The following is a 23,801-nucleotide window of genomic DNA, read 5'->3' as shown; positions in this document are numbered from 1 at the left end:
AAGAACACACCTTCATTTTCATGGGCTCATTTTTACTGGAAGCAGTCTTGGCCATTCCACCATGGAAGAACTCATGATTGTAGCATGCAACATCATCCTTTTCTTCTCCGGTCATCTCCCCCTGATTTGAAACTCCTCCATTTCCTCCACCTCCACCCTCACTGCCATCTCCTGCACCACCAACCATGGTAGTTAAGGTCTGTGGTGACGACAAGTTTGAACCAACATCCTGGAATAATCAATGATGCGATTTATTCATATATCCCTTGGAGAAGGTAAAAAAGGATAATATCTATGTATCTCCAGCTTGTCACAGGAAGAAATTAAGGGAGGCAAGGGTAGGAAGCTAGAAATCCTTCCCTCCAGTATTATCACTTTCAAAAAGGATAGAAAAGAGGAAGAGAGTCAATTAAAGGCAATTCTTCAGTGGCTCACTCATTTGTTCCTGATGCTACCTTGCTACAGCAGGAAAAGAAATTGGTACGAAACTAAGAACAAAGAAGTTTCATCTATCTCCTATAGGTTTTCCCTTTATGCACATGGATTGCTGAGATCAGACTTCCTGAAATCTCTTTGGGCAATAAATCCCTCCGTATATTCTACATACTGAAGATCTGATCCACAGGGACACATTCCTCCATAAATCCTTTCTATAATATTTCACTCTGTCACTTACAACTATGAGTCTCAACATAAATATCCTACTAGATACAGTATCAGACCTCCACACACCAGTACAAAACCTTTGTAACTTTATATATTCATCCAGTACGTGAAGATTAGGTGTCCTGGAAGCAACAGGCAAAAACAGAATATCTAGTCTGGTAATGGCACTGAAGACACCCTTAAGATGCTAGAATAATCAATACCTCAGAATTAATGCAGTATTTTTTTGATCTTGCATGCTGCACAAGTTTACTTTTTACAATAAAACATAAAATTTTTCAATGCCTTGAATCCTTAAGGTTTTGCTTCTATTACAACAAATTTATAAATATCATAACATTAGAAGAGATGAATAATGCAGTGCAATACTATTCTAAAATGGAAAATGAAAATGACATGGTAAATCAGAGATGTAAAGAAGTCTGAGATGTGAGATAAATAATTAGACCATTCAATGCACAATAAAGAAAATGTTGTAATCACAAATAAACTCTTACTGTAAACTTACAAGGGAATTATTGACTGTAGCTGTTGTAGTTAGGAGTGGGGATACGGCAGAAGATAATGTTTTGCTGCCGCTAGATGTTGGAAGGAAGTTGGCTGTCTGCAGTCCCCCTGGCAGTGGCAATACCTGGGAAGTAAGTAGCTACTTAAGTCGTTGCTTTTCTCTATATTCTTGTGCTAGATACTCTGATCACGGACAAATGTCCTTATGAAGGATAAGCCTAAAATGAAATGTAAAATGGGCTAAAAAGATGGACGAGTAAAGACAGAAGAGGAAAAAGAATATGACAGTTTTGAAGGAAATGGAAAACCTATCTCTTAACTTTTGGAACAACTCCCACAACAGTTGCGGAAACCTGGTATGAGTGAATCAAACCACACAACAGTTGTGGACCTAATTTTCCCATTCACATTTGAGAGATCTCATGCTTTTTTTACTGACTAAAGGCACGTATTGATGCCAAGTGCCACCTCAATTGTAGCTAGTATACTGAAATATCAACAAGGCTTGGTTCCTTGTATTATCACTTTTAGAAAGTGGTAATACAGGAAGGGAAGCCATCACAAAAACCCACCTGAGTAGTTTCAATGGTAAATGGAAGAAGTTCTGCCTCATTGACAATAATATGTTGGTTAATGGTGCTTGGAGAGGGCAAACCACTATTGCCATACCCTGCAGACACCTGTCAAATACACAGTATGAATGTATGAATATCTATACACAACTTTAAAGAAATGGAAAATGCACTAATGCATTCTATATATCAAACAAAGAGCGTGTGTGAAGATATAAATGTGATTGCAGTTCAAAATTTCACATGAATGCTCATAATATCTTACCTACCTTATACTAATGAAAATATAAACTTATCAACTTTCTGATATTGGGAATCATCATATTGTTTAGCTAAATATAAGGTTAGTTCAGGTTACGCTACGATAGGATGGGTATTATTTACCTAGTTTTCCCATCTATATTTCATATACTGGAAATCCATATTTCTCATTCAGTAGCTCACTGAATATAGGTCTGATTGTTCTGCTCCCTTGTAAGCATTTAACATTTAACTCTGTGGATGTGTTGTTAGAAGGCAGTTGAATGATTTTCAAATAATATTAACTTTTCTTCAATGCAGCAAAAAAAAAAATTTCCACAATTACGGTTTTCAATAACTTCCCTTAAGAGTCTGAAGTGAGTGTTACACTAAATGTAATGTCACCTATGTGCAATGGAAGAAACTTGACAGCGGCATCAAACGGTTACAGAACTGGTGCTGTCATATTGATGTGCACCAAGACTCTCTTATCTTCATTCTTTTTCTTACTATTTTTTCTGTAAACTCTCATGTAAAATGCTTTCCTTCCTTGCAAATATGTTTCCTCTTTATGTACCACAGTACAGTACTATCAAACTGATACTGTGCAATACAATACCAGTTTTTCTGTCAAATCCATCCTTTAGAGTGAAATGCCCTTGAGGAATAGAGCAGTGTTGACAGAAAATATTTTGTATATACTGTACATCATATGTTTGTTGTAATAAAATGGTGTTACTGTATGTCCAGTGTTGATTTACCTGACATGATGGCAAATCACACCAACATGATTTTTGAATACAAGAATTACGTTTCAGAATATCTTTTGGTCTTACTGACTTTGGGCAAGAGAGTAAATAATCAAAGGCAGAACCTTTTATGCATATTTTCCTTATCTTTTATAAAAACCATATTTTTCTACACAAAACATTGGATTCAACCAATTTCAGTGCCATATGTAGAAACTTTATTATCATTCTGCATACACGATCCAATGAAAAAGGTTAAATGAAAAGTTTTTAATGGCAAAATGATGTTTTTTGGGAACTGGCTCTGGCAACGAAATATATATCAAGGCATTAGTTCTGACCTTGATATGTATGGTTGTCCATGAAAATATTAAAAAAAACCATACTTCACTACCCCCACTAATTCAACCCTTTACACAAATTAGCCAGTGAAAAAATCTATGCAGTACCTAACTGCTTCTTCTGTCTTAATAAGATATTGTCAACGGCAGACGAACAATGGCCTCATTTGAATGCATCCACTCACTAGCTGTCATGCATAATGCACTAAACCATAAAGGCCAGAAACACAAAGTGCTCTTGCTGGAGACTGATTTACAAACAGATTCTAATACTGCCACGGAACATTCACATGCATAAGGGCCAAACTCTTAAAGTGTTGAATCCTTGTCAAAAAACTTGAGACAAACAAAGATTCACTGAGTGACTGAATGAGGAATACGGACTTTCTTTACAGGAACATATAAAGGAAATAGGCAGAACGATAACAAAAATTCTGATTTCTATGCTAAGGCTTAACCAAAGAGAATGAAATTCCAATATCTTAACCTGTAACACATTTCTTGTACTCATGAATGGAATCGGCAAATGTGTATACAAGTTGTGAGAAAGAAAGTCATTTCCGTATCAACTTACTGGAGCTTGCTGTGGCTGAACCTGCACATGAATTTGGTTGGCCAGCGCAGCACTTTCATTCTCAAAGCCACTTTGGTCTGTAGCTGTGACGGGTGAAGGTCCTTGTGATGCCTGAAGTGCACGGAGCCCACTATTTTTGCCTGTATTTACAAATATTTGATATTACGTTTTTAAACAAAAGCCTAAGCCCAACTGTTGTTCATACTGGCATATGATCTTAAGACACATGAAAGAAAGTGAAAAAAAAACTGGTTTTGTTTACTTTATGGGTTATAAAGGCTATTCAGACCAGCTCGTAAATATATTTTTGCTCCCTCTGAACATTAGACACAACTATCTATCTATCATCATCACTCCAGTCCTAATTACAAGAGATGGATTACATATGTATAACCTCGAAACTTCCTCATATACATCCTTAACCCATGGCCAATGGTAAAAAAGAAAGACTCCATTCACTCTATAATTTTAACCAATTTGAGTATACTGATGCCTTGAGCTTGTCTCCTTCCATGAAGTTTTCATAAAATTAACTGAAATCTGTAACTCATGTTAATTGCAAGATTTAATACCTTAAGCAAGAGAGAATGAAACTAGAGTTAAGGTGTCTTAAACCAAATGCATGACAATGAAGTGATATGACAATATGGTCTATAAAGAAAATAATGGAGATACTTACCCGAGCAATGGTCACGCTTATGGATCATAAAGAGATCCAGGGACGAGAATTGTTTCTTGCATCTCCCACATTGAAATACATCATCCTCATCCAAAGGTACTCCCTCACCTGCAAAATAAACAATGCATGTCGCCTTAGAGAAAATGATATACAACTTGGGACAATGATGAATTTGAATCTGGCAGATATCACAGCGTTCTATAAATAATGATCAATGGATATCACAGTCTTCTATAAATCATGTATCCACGTCAATAACAAAAAAGTAGAGTGTACATATATCAAAATTCTGGGCATCTTACAAGCTCAAAAACTCAGTTGAAAAACAACTAAATTCTTTCTATTCAAATGTTTCCAGAAATCATTAGTAGAATAGATAAAGTTAATTATAATCTATGGGGAAATAGTTAGTATAATTCACTTATTTTCCCATCTTATACGACCGTCCAGAAGTCTAGGGAAATACTTAAAAAACAGATATCCAACATGATTACTTGCTGATGAAAATGGCCAACAAGATATGTTCACAAAGCAAATTTTCTGGCTTGTATCTAACAATGGTTAATGAAATTGTCTCAAAACTCAATAACCTAACAAAATGCTGAAAGAAAATGATTACTTAAAAACTGGCAAAAATTACTTATATTGAATACAATAATTAGACATTCTTGGCACTTTTTCTGATAACTCATTTACAAAAGTGTTTCTAACAGATTATGAGAGTTACGCAGGCAATAGCTGCAAGATATTTCAGGTACAAAAAATTCATTTACAGTACAACATGCATCAACTGTGACGGGATAGTCAGGGCCCAACAGCATAATGGTGTTACTACTGAGTAGGATGGTCAGGTCAAAGTCAGGCTATACACATCACTGCCATACCACATCTGTGGAACTCAAGTGTAGTACCATCATGCACTAGGGTTGTACCTTTACGTTCAAGGGTCATAATATTGCGCTGAAAGGGTCAAATGGTTAGTAAACGGTGGTTATGAGGAAAACTCACTTATAGTGGTATTTGTGATAGATGAAGAGAGCTGTGCACATTGGTGGCTCGTGGATGTGGCAGTGGGCGGGCCCCCAGCTATAGTGACTGTACTCTGGATCAAGTCTGGTGCTTCTAAAAGCTGTTGCACCGTCAGGCCGGCAGAGCCCTCTAAAGTAACTCCTGAAACAATGCGACATGCATGAAATTATTTTTCTTCCACCACAACATTTATAATCAACCTAAACATCTCCATTTGTTAGTGTGCGCAGAGCTCAAGCCTCTCATATTTATTTCTATCACAGTGCAAGCTTAAATAATATGAAAAGAAGGCTTAAGTAGTTTGATAATAAAAGCTTTCAAAAGAAGACAAAGCTTAAATCATCAGACAGTAAAAGCTCAGTTAATATGAAAATGCAAGTACAAATAATCTGACAATACAAGCTGGAATAAGTTGACTGTAAGCTTGAATTATCTGACAATAAAAGCTTATATCTTTTAATAGAAACTTAAATATCTTGACAATGCAAAGTTAAATAATTCTATAATGCAATAACAATATGACAATACACATTGCAAGGTGACATAATTGGATAATGAGATCTTAAATAATGCGACAATAAAAAATAAAGCAAAGTGATCATTTAGGCTTGAATATTGTGACAATAAAAGCTTAAATACAATGACAATGCAAGCTTAGACCATCGAACAAAATAAGCTTATATAATATGACAATGCAAGCTTAAATAGTCTGATATGTTTACAAACTAGACAATGCACTGTACAAAATCTGTCGATAAAAGCTTAAATAATAAGACATAGAAAGCTTGAAACTTAAATAATAAGACATAGAAAGCTTAAAAACTTAAATAAAAATATGACAGAAAGCTTAAACAGTCTCATACATCAAATGGTTAATCATAAGTTAAGCCTAACCAGATATGCCTTGGGTAATTAACCACTAGGATTTTGTGAAGTGAAATTGCCACTTCAAGTGACCAATACTGCATAATGTAAAGGCTAATTCTAAGCCATCATAAAGTCGAAAAAAAAAATGAAAGTTTGAGAAATATATGAATGAAAATGAATAATAATCTATCAGTTAAATAGATATTTTGAAGCCTCATCTCTGTATCATAAGATGTAGTAAGGAATATCATCAGTGTAAGTAAATATTGTAATTAATTCTGGGTTTAAGAATATTATTCATTTGTCCTTTGATAAATAAAAATGTTTTTTCTTTGAGAAAGAAGGAAAGACAGGAAAAGATAAGGGACAATTAGGGTAGACCACTCCTCTGCTTTCTTTCAAGAATGTCGGCTATATTATCCCACATAACATCATACATGTTTATATTATATAAATCTGCTCTCTCTCTCTCTCTCTCTCTCTCTCTCTCTCTCTCTCTCTCTCTCTCTCTATATATATATATATATATATATATATGAAGAGTACTGCTGTATTCTGTAATAAATCATCATCAATGTTGATGTAATAATTATAATCTGAGAATTTATAATATTTACAATAAACAATATAAACAGTAAGTCAAACATGACAATCATACAGAGGAAGATATATATAAATTAGCTGAAATGAAATAAATTATCCCCAAATCAAGAGGCCAATGTTTATGAAATAATATACATTCATGGCAATGTATACTAGACGTAATTAGAATGATATAATCATCACTAGACATGACACAGCAAGTTGGTGTCATTAGAGGAAAACATTAATTAATATTAGCCATTAAATAAGATGATTGTATTGAGGAATGACATGATATAATATCATCATAAATCATTATATCTTCGCTTCATCTATCATGTTCATGCAGTCATAATGGCTGGCTAAACTCTCCTGGTGATAAATTATTGTATTAATAGAGCGAGTCATTCCTGAAATAAGAAATATAAATTTATTAATATTATACATTAGACATCGTTTGAATGATTTATACACTGCAACAAGTACGGTCGTAATTATGCCATATCTAACTTTCATAATCATCTATATTTTCACAAATAACATTGAATTTATGGTCATAAAGTAAGATTAATATATAAATTACATTTATTTAAGTATTTATGATAAATGAGAGTAAGTAACGAGAGGAAAAAATTAAAATGATATTGGAGTGGTTGAGACATGGCACCACCGCCTGGCTCTCCATTAAAACGGGGAGGTTTGGCTTTTCCCGTCGCTGGCTTCACCCCTCAAATGATCGTTAAGGTAAACATGGCCAGCCAGGAACCACCTCGTTCCCCGGTCACGGCCGACGTGACACCCTCCACCGACCCAACCGCTCGAACCCTGGCGAAAATCGACGCCGAAAGCAACTATTGCCACATTCATGTTGCCTTCCGTTGGCCTAGAAGAGGGACACAAGAGAAGGCCAGTGTTTCGGGCCTTGCTACGCGTGCGAGAGGCCAGATATCCAGCTCAGAGCTCGGCAGTAGGTGTACGCTACGACCGAGATGGTTGGCCATCGTTAATCGTGCAGTGTGGAACGAGAAAAGTGGAAAATACCTGTGAGGGCGTCGAAGATTGAGTGGGACATGATGGCGGAGGTAAGTGTGACGTCATGACACTGGACGCTGTTTCTATATGACGTCATGATATGGTATATATCTATTTCTGCCGCATTGACGCCCTTGTAGGAGACGTGAGTGAACACATACGTCTATTGATAATATTGTCGTCATTTTTATGAAGTAGTTTAGTGATTTAAGGGTAAGTAGAATGATATACATTCATCCCGAATCGACCAATGGCCGTGGAGGGAATAAGGGGGGGGTGGTGAAACGTCACAGGGGAGTGGGCGGGGCCTATCCGTGACGTATGGGGTTGGGGGAGAGGGAAAGGGGGCGGAGATTAACGATGACGTCAGGATGGGCGGGGATTTGAAAGTTTGGCCAAGTTGTGGTCAGATGTGTGTCGGGTGTCGCCACGTGTGGACTGTTGCCATGTGTCCGTCGGGCCCCGTGTAACTCGCCGGCCATTTTTATTGGTTCTCTCTCGGTGTTTGTGTGTGTGTGTCTCTGTGTGTTGTTGTGTGTCATGTCGCGCCGGAAACAGAGTAATCCCAAGCCGCTGAAAAGTAAGTAGTGTTTGTTTGTTTGTTTGTTGTTGTTTGGGTGGTGGTGACGGCTATGGTCGATAGATAGATAGATTTTTTTTTGGTGGGGTGATGGTGGGTAATGTGGGTTGTTTGGTGTCGAGCCGACATGTGTTGTCTCCTCCAACACTCCTCCATCACTCCTTCCTCACTTCATCACTTCTCCACCTCTCCCTCACTCCACCACTCCTCCTCCACTGGTGTCGTTTGTGTGTGTGTGTCTGTGTCTCTTATCATATTAGTCTAGTGTTGGAGAAGGTGTTGGAGAAGGTGATGGTGATGGTGGAGATGGTTGGTTGGTGATGGTTGAGTACATATAGTCCAATGGCGTGGCTTTCTCCCTCTTCCTCCCTCCCCCAATTAGACCCATGTTGGCTTGTAACGACCTGTTAGCCCTCATAAGTGTGGTATATAAGTGGTGGTTAAGTGGTTAAGTGTGTGGGTCTAACGAGGTGGTTCTGTGGGCCTCGTTAATGACTGGATGACCACCCCGGTCGTTAGGGGGGGGGTAATTTACCCTCTCCTTCACGGTGAAATGTTGGGGATTGAAACGCCATTATAAGTGTTTAAGTAGCGGTGTTGGTGGCTGATGATAAGTGTGGAGGAGGTCGTTGTAAGTGTTAAGTAGGAGCCCGGAAAATGATGCGTAGTTTGGACTGCTTGTTATAAAGTGTTGTGAAGCCTAGAAGAAAGGCCTTCTAAGTGCTGTGTAGTGCGTGAAAAGTATTTATAAGTGATGTGTGCCGCGGGGGAAAAAAAAGTGACTTCTAAGTCTTGTGTAAGTGTAAGTAGATTTGGAAATGTGGTGTAGTGTGGCGCCCAGGCCTGGCCAGTGTGGTGGAGGGTTCAGTCAGGCCTTCTAAAGTGTTAAGTGCGTAGCAGAGGGGCCTTATAAGTGTGGTGTAGTGTGGCAAAGGGCCTTGTAAGTGTGGCAAAGGGCTTTAGCCTTATAAGTGTGGCGTAGTGTGGCAGAGGGGCCATATAAGTGTGGCGTAGTGTGGCAGAGGGATCTTATAAGTGTGGTGGAGTGCGTGGGGGGGGGAAGCGGGGCCCCTTTTATAAGTGTGGTAGTGAAGAAGAAGAAGAAGAAAAGTGAGTTAGGTTAAGATGGGCGATCCATCTCGCTGGTCGTCCCTTCTTATCTTGGTCCTCCTCCTCCTCCTCCACCACCCGGCCCAGAGATCCTTATCAGGAGGCCAGAGAGGGGCGCCTTGATCCTTATCAGGAGGCCAGGGAAGGGCGCCTTGATCCTTATCAGCTTGGGGGGGCGGGGGGAGGGCCCGATGGGTAGTTGAGGGTGATTAGATGGTTAGGGTGACAAGCGGGTTGGGGAGGGTGTAGTGGGGAGGGTGTGGTTCACATACACATTCCCTCGCTGTATTAATATAAATTGGCTTTTGTTTATAGACATTGGAGATAGATTTAGATTTAGAAAGGGTTGTAGTTAGGTCTAATGGCGTTTGGAAGGTAGTTAGAGATAGTTAAGGGGAAGTTAGGTAAGGGTTTAATTGGTTGAAGTGGTTGAGGCTTGGTTAGGGTGGGCGAAATACACTTTGCCTCGTTTAAAAAACGTTAGACGTTTTAATATTATTTAAATTTATATTTGAATAATTGAAGTAATTAATTTATATTTTGGTAAATGTAGAATTACCTGAAAGGTATTTTAGATAAGAAAAAGAATAAGCGAATAAGATATTCAAAAATTCGTGGCAGAAATACGTTTAAAATAATTCAAACGATGGATTGAAAATAATTAGATTAGTAATTAATGGTTAAATAAAATATATTATTGTACAAAAGTTAATATTAATCAAGTTTTGAATTAACTAAATAATATATTAGTTTCCGATGTAGGTTTGCCCTTAAACTAAATATACAATTTGATCTAACTTTATTATGTTAATTAAAAATATATATTTCCCTGTGACACTCATTATTTATTCATAAAAAATAAAGGAAAACCCGAGTTATGTTATAACAAGTGTGGGGCCTAGCGCGAAACCACGGGAAAATGTTGTAAACAATAATAATGATAAGGTAACATTAGGGCGGGAGGTGATAACTTATATATAAATTGTTAATTAAAGGTTTAAAAATAATTTTCTTCACTCCTTAACGAGGGGGGGGCGTCTTAATAGGTCGTTCAAACTCTGAACCACTTAACGAGGCAATGACACTCGTTAGAAAGGAAATAAATTCATGAAATACACTTTCCCGCCTTTTCTATTTTGAGTTAAGCAGATGGCGGCCATTGACCACCCGATACTTAATGGAATATCTTATCTGCCAATATTAATTGTAATCAGTAATAGAAATCGCTATCGCTCAAGATATATAGTTTCAACATATTGCTTCGTTACGGTTGCCCCCTGATGGAACAAGCCACACCAAACCATCTATTTCTAAAGCCAAGATAATTTATCTTTGAGTTTGTGATGTTAGAAAAAAAAATATTTGTGTGGGGGCTATGCTGGCCTCGTGCCCTTCTGGCACGGAGGATGGTGGCCCGGATCTACAGGCCGCCACTTCAGGTATGGAAATACAGGGTTATAGTAGCGTTCTAACTCAAGATTTCAGTCTATTTCAGTCTATTTTCAGTCTATTTCTGATTTTCTAATCTCCCTTGGTCTATTTTAATTGATTTTGAAGTCACGGATTTTGAAGGAAGGAAAGAACTATTGAATTTGAGTTAGTTAGAGCGATCTATAGACTTGTTTCTCACTTCATTCTACTGTATTTTCAGCTGTAGTGTACTGTAGTTACAGAATGTAGCGTGAATTTTGTATCATAAAGTTGTATTTATGATAAATGTAATTATGGTGAAGGTTTGCTGAGGGAAATGTGTAATGGCGGCCATGCCACTACCCCTTGTGGGGGCCAGACACTACCAAATTATATTTATTTTCTGGTTATCACTTATTATTTATCGCAGGTCAGTAACTAGGCGACTAGGTTGAAACATGAAGGGTCTTTAGGGTTAGGTCTAACCACATGTTAATGAGGTAGTGGGTAGTTAGGGGTAACTAGAGGTGTGAGGGAGGTATTAGGTAGTTCAGTAGTTTGGGGTGAAGTGGTGCCGGAAATAGTGGCTAGGCTTAGGGCGATTACGGCCAGGGGCAAGAATTTCCGCTCATGGTGAGGTTGTAACATAGCACTGTGATGATGGGGTTGTAGGTCTTAACATAGCTCTGTGATGACGGGGGTTGTAGGTCTTAACATAGCTCTGTGATGATGGGGTTGTAGGTCTAACATAGCTCTGTGATGACGGGGGTTGTAGGTCTTAACATAGCACTGTGATGACGGGGGTTGTAGGTCTTAACATAGCTCTGTGATGACGGGGGTTGTAGGTCTTAACATAGCACTGTGATGGGGGTTGTAGGTCTTAACATAGCACTGTGATGACGGGGTTGTAGGTCTTAACATAGCTCTGTGATGACGGGGGTTGTAGGTCTTAACATAGCTCTGTGATGACGGGGGTTGTAGGTCTTAACATAGCACTGTGATGGGGGTTGTAGGTCTTAACATAGCACTGTGATGACGGGGGTTGTAGGTCTTAACATAGCTCTGTGATGATGGGGTTGTAGGTCTAACATAGCTCTGTGATGACGGGGGGTTGTAGGTCTTAACATAGCTCTGTGATGACGGGGGGTTGTAGGTCTTAACATAGCTCTGTGATGATGGGGTTGTAGGTCTTAACATAGCTCTGTGATGACGGGGGGTTGTAGGTCTTAACATAGCTCTGTGATGACGGGGGTTGTAGGTCTTAACATAGCACTGTGATGGGGGTTGTAGGTCTTAACATAGCACTGTGATGACGGGGTTGTAGGTCTTAACATAGCTCTGTGATGACGGGGGTTGTAGGTCTTAACATAGCTCTGTGATGACGGGGGTTGTAGGTCTTAACATAGCACTGTGATGGGGGTTGTAGGTCTTAACATAGCACTGTGATGACGGGGGTTGTAGGTCTTAACATAGCTCTGTGATGATGGGGTTGTAGGTCTAACATAGCTCTGTGATGACGGGGGGTTGTAGGTCTTAACATAGCTCTGTGATGACGGGGGGTTGTAGGTCTTAACATAGCTCTGTGATGACGGGGGTTGTAGGTCTTAACATAGCTCTGTGATGACGGGGGGTTGTAGGTCTTAACATAGCTCTATGATGACGGGGGTTGTAGGTCTTAACATAGCTCTGTGATGATGGGGTTGTAGGTCTAACATAGCTCTGTGATGATGGGGGTTGTAGGTTTAACATAGCTCTGTGATGATGGGGGGTTGTAGGTCTAACAAAGCTCTGAGGCAGTTGTTGTTAATGCGTTTACTTAAATTCGTTTGGCTTTGTTGAAAAGCCCAGCAAAATTGCGCCAAAAAAGTTAGCCTAGCCTAACGTTGAATTTTTTTGTCTGTCTTTTAAAAAAATAGTTTAGCAAGGCATTATTAATGAGACAAAATTTGCTGTGTTAGATAGCCTGGCTTAGCGTTATTAAAAAGCCTTTAAAAGCAGTATTGATTCCAGCTATGGAGAGTTTTATTTAAAAAAAAACTTTAGAAGAAACATTAGCAAGGCATTATTAAAACAAAAATTGCTGTGTTAGATATAGCCTGGCTAAGCGTTATTCCAAAGCATTTAAAAGCAGTATTGATTCCAGCTACGGAGAGTTTTATTTAAAAAAAAAAATAATAACTTTAGAAGAAACATTGAAATGGATTGTGTTTATTGGTAATGCGTAGCTAAACTTCCTTTCGTTAATGTAACACATCCTAACTCCTATACAATCCCTAGTCAAACATAGCACTGTCATCATGACGTTAAAATAACGTGTGGCGTTTAATTTATGTCGGCTATATAACGTGGCCGCCGCTAAATAACGAATAAGTCGTTTATACAGCCTAGCCGGCGCGGCTGAATAGCGATTAGCACGTCGGTGAAATAGCTTAGTAGTCGGCAAGTAACCTGTGATGCAGGTCGGTTCAATAGCTTGGTTGCCGGTGGGTAAACCATAACATACGTCGGTTAAATAACTTGGTAGCCGGCAAGTAGCGCTTAGCATACGTCGGTAAAATAACTTAATTGCATTTGATTGGCTTGTGTATATATATATATATATATATATATATATATATATATATATATATATATATATATGTGTGTGTGTGTGTATATTATAGGTCGGTTAAATAGCCTACCATCATTAGAGTGCCTCGTAATTCAAAGTGTTAATTATGCTTAAGGGTTTTAATAGCCTATCAATATATTAATTAATGCGCAGCAATATATAGTTTAATTAAGAAGCTTAGAAGTTATATCATATTTAAACGCCTTAATTTGGTAAGGATGTCTTTGATAATATATTAACGCCTGTCTCTGTACGTTTATTTAAACCATTGGTCTTAGTAAAACTTTGATAATATATTAACGCCTGTCTCTGGACGTTTATTTAAACCATTGGTCTTAGTAAAACTTTGATAATATATTAACGCCTGTCTCTGGACGTTTATTTAAACCATTGGTCATAGTAAAACAAATATTGGCATTTCCTAAACACTTGGCTTCTGATAACTCGTATATCGCCGTCAACAGCATTTATTTAGCGCTACTTTTAAACGCCTGTTTATGTGGCCATTCCAAGTGCTATGTTATCCCCCGCTGTGTTATGGGCGTTTAAATTGAAGCGGCCAGTATTACTATCAAGCATTAAAACGCTTAATATCAGTGTGCTATCAACGCCGACTTTTACTGCCATTAAACGCCCATTATCACTTACTAAAAGTGTTTGTTATCAGTTACTAGAAACGTTTACTGTGCCACTTTTATTAAGAAGCCATTTTGATAAAGGCCTGCTGCTTCCCTGGCCATTAAAAATGGCCAAGTTATTACAAGTTCCCTCAGAACACTCGCCACTAAAATGCCTTTTAAAGCAATAAATGAATTATAAATGGTCACGGCTTTATTTATTTATTGAAAACAACGGCCAGGATTATTTTTTTGGCATTATTAAAAAAGGCCGGAAACCTCTAAAGTGCCTTTTAAAGCAATAAATGAATTATAAATGGTCACGGCTTTATTTATGAAAACAATGGCCAAGATTAATTTTGGACATTATTAAAAAAAGGCCGGAAACCCGGTGAGAAATGTAAGATTATAAAGGAAATAATAATTAGAATTTGAGGTTAGTTAGAACTGATTTAAATGCCAAACATTATTTTTTTGAATTAGAATTAGATGGGAGGTGCCCCATTGAATAGGGGGTAATACCTTAATTTTTTCAGCCGGGAACATTTTTATTTTAAGGGTTTGGTATTTAAAGTCATTAATTACCGGCATTATTAGTAAAAATGGTTAATACTAAATGGAAATATATTAGCGCTAATGACCCAAGGGTTAATGGCGCCACCATTACCTAGCTAAGTTACGGAGCGCATACCTTGCCTTTAATTAGTACCATGATTTAAAAGCCAAAGTTAATGGCATGGATTAATGGCCAAAACTAATGGCTAGAACCATTAACTGTGGGTCAAACTAAATGGTGGTTAGTGGCGCTAATATGTAAACTAGTTATGGCGCTATTCCGTCCTAACACACGGTTGTACCGTCCTAACACACCGTGTTGTACCGTCCTAACACACAGGGTTGTACCGTCCTAACACACAGGGTTGTACCGTCCTAACACACAGGGTTGTACCGTCCTAACACCGTGTTGTACCGTCCTAACACACAGGGTTGTACCGTCCTAACACACAGGGTTGTACCGTCCTAACACACAGGGTTGTACCGTCCTAACACACAGGGTTGTACCGTCCTAACACACACAGGGTTGTACCGTCCTAACACACAGGGTTGTACCGTCCTAACACCGTGTTGTACCGTCCTAACACACACAGGGTTGTACCGTCCTAACACACAGGGTTGTACCGTCCTAACACACAGGGTTGTACCGTCCTAACACACACAGGGTTGTACCGTCCTAACACACAGGGTTGTACCGTCCTAACACACACAGGGTTGTACCGTCCTAACACACAGGGTTGTACCGTCCTAACACACAGGGTTGTACCGTCCTAACACACAGGGTTGTACCGTCCTAACACACAGGGTTGTACCGTCCTAACACACAGGGTTGTACCGTCCTAACACACAGGGTTGTACCGTCCTAACACACAGGGTTGTACCGTCCTAACACACAGGGTTGTACCGTCCTAACACACAGGGTTGTACCGTCCTAACACACACAGGGTTGTACCGTCCTAACACACAGGGTTGTACCGTCCTAACACACAGGGTTGTACCGTCCTAACACACAGGGTTGTACCGTCCTAACACACAGGGTTGTACCGTCCTAACACACACAGGGTTGTACCGTCCTAACACACAGGGTTGTACCGTCCTAACACACACAGGGTTGTACCGTCCTAACACACACAGGGTTGTACCGTCCTAACACACAGGGTTGTACCGTCCTAACACACACAGGGTTGTACCGTCCTAACACACAGGGTTGTACCGTCCTAACACACAGGGTTGTACCGTCCTAACACACAGGGTTGTACCGTCCTAACACACACAGGGTTGTACCGTCCTAACACACAGGGTTGTACCGTCCTAACACACAGGGTTGTACCGTCCTAACACACAGGGTTGTACCGTCCTAACACACAGGGTTGTACCGTCCTAACACACACAGGGTTGTACCGTCCTAACACACAGGGTTGTACCGTCCTAACACACAGGGTTGTACCGTCCTATCACACAGGGTTGTACCGTCCTAACACACAGGGTTGTACCGTCCTAACACACCGTGTTGTACCGTCCTAACACACAGGGTTGTACCGTCCTAACACACAGGGTTGTACCGTCCTAACACACACAGGGTTGTACCGTCCTAACACACAGGGTTGTACCGTCCTAACACACAGGGTTGTACCGTCCTAACACACACAGGGTTGTACCGTCCTAACACACAGGGTTGTACCGTCCTAACACACACAGGGTTGTACCGTCCTAACACACACAGGGTTGTACCGTCCTAACACACAGGGTTGTACCGTCCTAACACACAGGGTTGTACCGTCCTAACACACACAGGGTTGTACCGTCCTAACACACACAGGGTTGTACCGTCCTAACACACACAGGGTTGTACCGTCCTAACACACACAGGGTTGTACCGTCCTAACACACACAGGGTTGTACCGTCCTAACACACAGGGTTGTACCGTCCTAACACCGTGTTGTACCGTCCTAACACACAGGGTTGTACCGTCCTAACACCGTGTTGTACCGTCCTAACACACACAGGGTTGTACCGTCCTAACACACAGGGTTGTACCGTCCTAACACACACGGTTGTACCGTCCTAACACACAGGGTTGTACCGTCCTAACACACAGGGTTGTACCGTCCTAACACACAGGGTTGTACCGTCCTAACACACGGTTGTACCGTCCTAACACACAGGGTTGTACCGTCCTAACACACACGGTTGTACCGTCCTAACACACAGGGTTGTACCGTCCTAACACCGTGTTGTACCGTCCTAACACACAGGGTTGTACCGTCCTAACACCGTGTTGTACCGTCCTAACACACACAGGGTTGTACCGTCCTAACACACAGGGTTGTACCGTCCTAACACCGTGTTGTACCGTCAGGAGCTGAACATATGTTAACAAGTGAATCTAACTCTTAAATATTAACATGGATGTGTTGGCTAATTAACTTTGGCGTGTAGGCTTGCTAGATATTAACATGGGCGTGGCATAATTGACACTCATTGCCCACGCCTTCCCATGACAAATTATCGCCTTCATATATATATATATATATATATATATATATATATATATATATATATATATATATATATATAAAGGCGCTGTCAGTCTTGGGGTTGTGGTAATACAACTCTTAACAACCCTTAATTAGGGAAGGTTTTGTCGTTATTTCTTGTATATATATATCAGAATTTGGCTTTGATAAATAACTAGGTGCTTTATTAGCGTTTTTATTATCTATGATGAATAACTAGATGCTCTATTAGCGTTTATTTTATTTATGATGAATAACTAGATGCTCTATTAGCGTTTATTTTATTTATGATGAATAACTAGATGCTCTATTAGCGTTTATTTTATTTATGATAACTGTGGATTTCCACTGTGTAGGTTGACGCGGCGTTTATTGTCCGTTGTTAAAGACGCGCGTCGTAATTTAAACGAAATTCTATTGGATTTTTCTTAGAATTATTAGGTATTATAGTAGATTAAATGGCAGCGGCATTTTTTCGAAAAACTGTCGGCTAATAAATGGTTTATCGCCATTACCAGCGCTCCGATAATTGTGTTAAATGCAGATTATATAGTTACGTCAATATATATGTATATATATAACTTTAAACTACAGTTATGTCTATAATGTTTGTCATTATTTGTTGTGTACGGACGAGCGAGCGTTTAAAATGGCGCCCAACTGCTAATTGTTGAGATGGTGAGAGCGACGCATTTTTACGATTATTTAGCCGTAATAATTTACATAACTGAGAATGATTATTACGTGTGAGAGGCGTAAACAACAAACTCCATCCCACAAGCGTTTAAAACCCGATATAAAACTGATGTATATATTTTTTAAACATTTAGATTCACAAGATTTGAATTTAAACCATGTTTATTAAGCGCTCTTCACTCCATAATATTTTTATCTTTAAGTTATTTTATTATTTAAAGTTGTAGGAAGGTCTAAGGTAATGTCTATGTTAAGAATTTGAAAATTGACCTGAAATTTTCGTCATTTTTTTTTGCTTTGCATAAAATGATAATGGAACTCACACCGCCGGACGTTATTAGATAATAATATAGTTAAATAATAACTAAATAAAGACTGGGAACATATATTTGTGGATAGATAGTAGGATAATAATAATTATAAAATGCCAGATGTATTATAAAACTAAAAATACAAAAATCTTATGATTTTTAGAAGACTTTTGGCTGTTTTGGGCGGGAAGAAAAGTACAGATTCTAAAAAAAATATTAAAGTTGATGTTATGGGGCAGTTGGGTCATTAATTTAAAGGCCATTATTAATTTTAGGGTTTTGGGTTGGTTTGCTTTAGGTAATTGGTTAAGAGCGAGGCAGTTCAAAACTCCGTTTGGGAAATATCTTGTACTTTGAAAAGGCTTTGTTTACGATAATACAAATTGGCCATTTATTATATAACGTCGAAAAGACATAGGGGGAAAAAAAGGCCCTGTTTAAACTACGTGAGGTGTAGGCCTTTAAACCAGTAACAAGCGATTAAATGAGCGATATTTTTTTGAGGGGGGTTGGGGTAAGTAGGTAAAAATTGGGTACTTTGTGAATCCCATTTTCTAAGTGGGTAAAATTTCATGGGTGACTTAGAGGGAAAAATATTTAATTATTTAGACTAAATTAATAAATGATACATGAATACACGGGTTTATTTATTTATTGTAATTAGAATATTTATTTTGTAGCGTTTATTAAGAATACTACAACCCCTGGTTGGTGTTGTTAATTATTTAGATAACTGATAATTCCTCGTTTGATTTAAAATTACTAAAGATAACTGGATAACTAATTTATCCATGGGTTGTGGGTTAAGAGTTTTTTAATCATTATTTATTGTTATATCGTAATTAATCATGTCCGCTAATTGGCGATATGTAATTAACGAGATGGTAAGGTTGTATGAATATGTAATAACAATTTTAAGTTATTATAATTATCAGGATAATCGTAGAGATGGAAATTGGCATTTATGCTAATTTATACATTTTTTTAAAACGGCCCGACCCAATTATACCTATACAATTTATCATTTAAAAGCCTCGTGTATGATAATTTGCGTTAATGATGTCATTATCCAATTAACCACAACCCTGAGTTGCCAACCAGTCCTGTTACATAATCTATTTTCCAACCAATTATTAGTCATAATCTATTTACTTTTGTTGATCACGTAATTTGAATACCAATTTGATATGTCCGGCGTATATATATATATATATATATATATATATATATATATATATATATATATATATATATATATATATTTCTTCATGTATTGCGTTTTTGAGCGTAAGATAATTTGGATAATTTGCGACATTTAAAAATAATATTTTGGTAATTGATTTATTAGAAATAATGTCTTTAACACAGAAGAATAATTAAAAACTCAGTTATTCAATATATAAAGGAATTTTTTATTTATCGCTTAGTATAATTTACTTTTATTAAACTACTCAAAGATTCTGTGATTAAAAAAAACGCGGAGAAAAATGTTTATAGATAATTTAAATGCCGTCTCCTGTTATCTGTTGGATTAACTCAATATATAGAATGATATAGATTGGTATATCTGCTCTATGTTATATGATCCTATATTGCCTTAATTACTAAGATATTTTAATTAAGTTTTGATACATGACATCAATTATTATGCCCGTGTATTATTGTAGATGTGGTGTTGTATGATGTAGATTTGTATAAGTTGTTAATGTGTTTATATAACGTCTTCTGTGGATTTATATACCGTGGGTTTTGTTATATACATTTTTGTAAGGTATTAACTTTAGGGTTTATTGATTATAATGTTAATTAGTCGATAAATGGATTACCACAACTTTGTGTTGTGTTAAACCACATTATGTTGTATTAAACTACAACATTGAATTTATAATTGCTGAGTTGTAGATGTATTTGATATAATTAATTAGAATGGGTTAAATTTGCCAGATGTAAACAAATAATTAGTTACTTGTTATAATAACTGTTTAAATCATTTATTAGATAGTTATAATTGATTATTGTATCGCTTTGTTCACCATTATGTTCAAGGGTCGTGTACCGTCGTGTTCAAGGGTCGTGTACCGTCGTGTTCAAGGGTCGTGTACCGTCGTGGTCAAGGGTCGTGTACCGTCGTGTTCAAGGGTCGTGTACCGTCGTGTTCAAGGGTCGTGTACCGTCGTGTTCAAGGGTCGTGTACCGTCGTGTTCAAGGGTCGTGTACCGTCGTGTTCAAGGGTCGTGTACCGTCGTGTTCAAGGGTCGTGTACCGTTGTGGTCAAGGGTCGTGTACCGTCGTGGTCAAGGGTCGTGTACCGTCGTGTTCAAGGGTCGTGTACCGTTGTGGTCAAGGGTCGTGTACCGTCGTGTTCAAGGGTCGTGTACCGTCGTGGTCAAGGGTCGTGTACCGTCGTGTTCAAGGGTCGTGTACCGTCGTGTTCAAGGGTCGTGTACCGTCGTGGTCAAGGGTCGTGTACCGTCGTGGTCGGAGGGTACCTGTGGCCACACATATATGTACAAATTGTCATATTGAAATCAGTGATAACAAACCAAAACAGCTTCTAACGACCTCACTTAATTACTGAACTACCGTATTGTAATTATCCCCCTCCCCTCTCTCTCTCTCCCCAGTCACTCGTTGGGGAGGGGGGTGAGGGTCAAATGGCCGTAATAGATTCGTTGATTATTCGTTAACTTTTCGTTGTGCATGAGTTTGATATTATCTGGGACCGTGTGTGTGTGTGTGTGTGTGGGGGAAGGGGAGGGAGGGAGAGGGGTGTCTACCTGGTGATGGGTAATTGGGGGAGGAATGGGGGGGGGGGGGTGGTTGGGGATGAATGGTTAACGTGGTTATGCAATATGCGCATCGCGGTAGCTTCGTTGATCAGATAAATGCACATTTCGTGTACAGTTTCTCAAGCAGACAGTGAAGGTAATTTGTATACATATAGCGAGGGATAGAGTGAATTCTGATATAGACAGAGATATATACCGTAGGATATAGACAAGGATGATATAGACAGAGATATATACCGTAGGATATAGACAAGGATGATATAGACAGAGATATACACCGTGGGATATAGACAAGGATGATATAGACAGAGATATATACCGTAGGATATAGACATGGATGATATAGACAGAGATATATATCGTAGGGCCTTTGTTTTGTTTATTCATTTATTTATTTACATAACAAATTAACGCAGTTATGAATTTGATGGGGGGATGATGGGGTGTGGGTGGGGGGTGTGGGGGGGGGGGGAGCAGAGCGTATCCCATGTATGGAGAATTGATTTGGGAAAATAAGAGGTTACGTCTCTCTCTCTCTCTCTCTCTCTCTCTCTCTCTCTCTCTCTCTCTCTCCTCTCTCTCTCCCCCCCCCCACATAATGACATACAGAGGTGGTACAGAAGCGGAGGATGGGCGAGTCATGTGGTTGGTTCCCGCTAACGACCCGTAGTTACGGTCATTAGGTCATGTTGAGAGAGAGAGAGAGAGAGAGAGAGAGAGAGAGAGAGAGAGATGTGTGTGTGTGTGTGTGTGTGTGTGTGTGTGTGTGTGTGTGTGTGTGTGTGAACAGCTAGGGTCGGCTCGTCAATCATTATGTATATAAATGTATAATAGATATTATTAGCGCTTAATTCAGTCATTATATATGTATACATGTCTCTATATATTGTATACATGTCTCTATATATTGTATACATGTCTCTATATATTGTGAACATGTCTCTATATATTGTATACCTGCCTCTATATATTATATACATGTCTTTATATGTTGTATACATGTTTCTATACATTATAGACATGTCTTTATATATTGTATACATGTCTCTATATATTGTTTACATGTCTCTATGTATTGTATACATGTCTTTATATATGCTATATGTCTTTATAAAACACGTACAAAAGCTATTAAGGGTGAGCCTAATTTATATATATATATATATATATATATATATATATATATATATATATATATATATATATATATATATATATATATACACACACACACACACACACACACACACACGTACCATTTAGCGGTTTGGCCATCTTGCTACTGTGTAGCGTTAATGGTCTAGTCACTGCTTCTGTTTAGCGGTAATGTCCGCTCTGCTAGTATCTAGCGGCTATAACCATGTCGCTACTGTTTAGCGGTGATGGCCAAGTTGGCTACCGTTTAGCGGTAATCGCTTAGTAACTACCATTTAGCGGTACTCGCTTAGTAACTACCATTTAGCGGTAATCGCTCAGTAACTACCATTTAGCAGTAATCGCTCAGTAACTACCATTTAGCGGTAATCGCTGAGTAACTACCATTTAGCGGTAATAATCGTGTAGCGGTCATAACTATGTTGTTTTTCTGTATTGGTTATAACTTGTTAGTTACAACTTCTCGGTTGTAACTTTGATGTCGCTACGTTGTGGGTGGGGGAGCTAAGTGGCTTCTATATAGCGATTATAGCGTCATAGTTCCATTTAGCGGGTTTAGCCAAAGCGCTATAGTAAGCAGCTATAGTCCCATGTATACGATATAACGCTTGTAGCTTAGTATAGCCACGATATAGTCTAGTATAGCTATGATATAGTCTTATATAGCTATGATATAGCCATGATATAGTTCGTATAGCCATGATATAGCTGGCATAGCTTGGACCCAGCTATTGAGCGGCTATATTTCTATATTACCTATTCACTGGGTGTAACCAATTATCCAACTGCTTGTTTGAGTGGTTGTATGTCGTGCTGGTAACTACCATGGCCAATTCAGGTCATCCCCTTCATAATACAGTCACCAACCCACATGTTCACTGTGGCAGTCACCAACCCGCATGTTCACTCTGGTGTGGGAATCTCTCTTCACTCATCCTCTCTGTGTGTCCAAACATACGACTCACCTCGGCCTCTTTCCCTCTCACTCAACCACACACTGGTCGCCACAACTGGGGGGGGGGGGGGTTTGGTGGAAGTCCTCCCCTCCTGTATAATTAATTTTCCAAAAGGAAGGAACAGAGGTGGTGGCCAAGTGTGGCGAAGTGGCGACGGGAATGGATGAAGGCAGCAAATATGAATATGTACATGTCTGTGTGTGTATATGTTTATATATATATATATATATATATATATATATATATATATATATATATACACGTTGGAATGTATATGTATATATATGTGCGTGTGTGGACATGTATGTATATACATGTGTACTGTAAGTGGGTGGGTTGGGCCATTCTCTCGTGTTTCGTTGCGCTGCTTCGCTAACGCGGGAGATGGCGACAAAGTATAATGATAATGATAATAATAATGATAAATAATATATATATATATATTATATAATATTTTTTATTTATATTTATTATACTTTGCCGCTGTTTCCCGCGTTAGCGAGGTAGCGGATTCACATAGTATTTTGTAGAGTAAATTACATGTTGTAGAAACGGTTGTAGGTCAGAGGCGATAACATGAATGGATTTGGAAAACATTTATATAAGGAACTAATAACAGTTGTTTATATTAATGTATATATATATATACACTGTTC

General features: G+C 38.6%; 2 protein-coding genes across 5 annotated transcripts in view; one reads left to right on the top strand and one right to left on the bottom strand.

Moving 5' to 3' along the window:
• Window positions 1-7,894, bottom strand: part of LOC139767455 (zinc finger protein 341-like) — a 28,338-nt gene extending 20,444 nt beyond the window's left edge. Inside the window, 7 exon segments of the mRNA XM_071696853.1 lie at window positions 11-229; window positions 1,175-1,297; window positions 1,746-1,853; window positions 3,650-3,789; window positions 4,329-4,436; window positions 5,337-5,498; window positions 7,848-7,894. Coding sequence (XP_071552954.1) covers window positions 11-229; window positions 1,175-1,297; window positions 1,746-1,853; window positions 3,650-3,789; window positions 4,329-4,436; window positions 5,337-5,498; window positions 7,848-7,878 — 891 coding nt within the window. The 5' untranslated portion in view covers window positions 7,879-7,894.
• Window positions 7,571-23,801, top strand: part of ush (Zinc finger protein ush) — a 330,832-nt gene continuing 314,601 nt past the window's right edge. For 2 of the 4 annotated variants that reach the window (XM_071696849.1, XM_071696848.1), the window contains exon 1: window positions 8,250-8,418. In XM_071696849.1, the coding sequence (XP_071552950.1) occupies window positions 8,379-8,418 (40 nt within the window). In that variant the 5' untranslated portion in view covers window positions 8,250-8,378. Of the gene's footprint in view, window positions 7,889-8,249; window positions 8,419-23,801 lie in introns of those variants that run through there. The other 2 variants (XM_071696852.1, XM_071696851.1) reach the window with 2 other exon arrangements.

The sequence above is a fragment of the Panulirus ornatus genome, chromosome 61 (assembly GCF_036320965.1).
Source record: "Panulirus ornatus isolate Po-2019 chromosome 61, ASM3632096v1, whole genome shotgun sequence".
Lineage (NCBI taxonomy): Eukaryota > Metazoa > Arthropoda > Malacostraca > Decapoda > Palinuridae > Panulirus > Panulirus ornatus.
The sequence above is the reverse complement of the archived record's forward strand: the minus strand, read 5'-3'. Positions and strand labels throughout refer to the sequence as shown.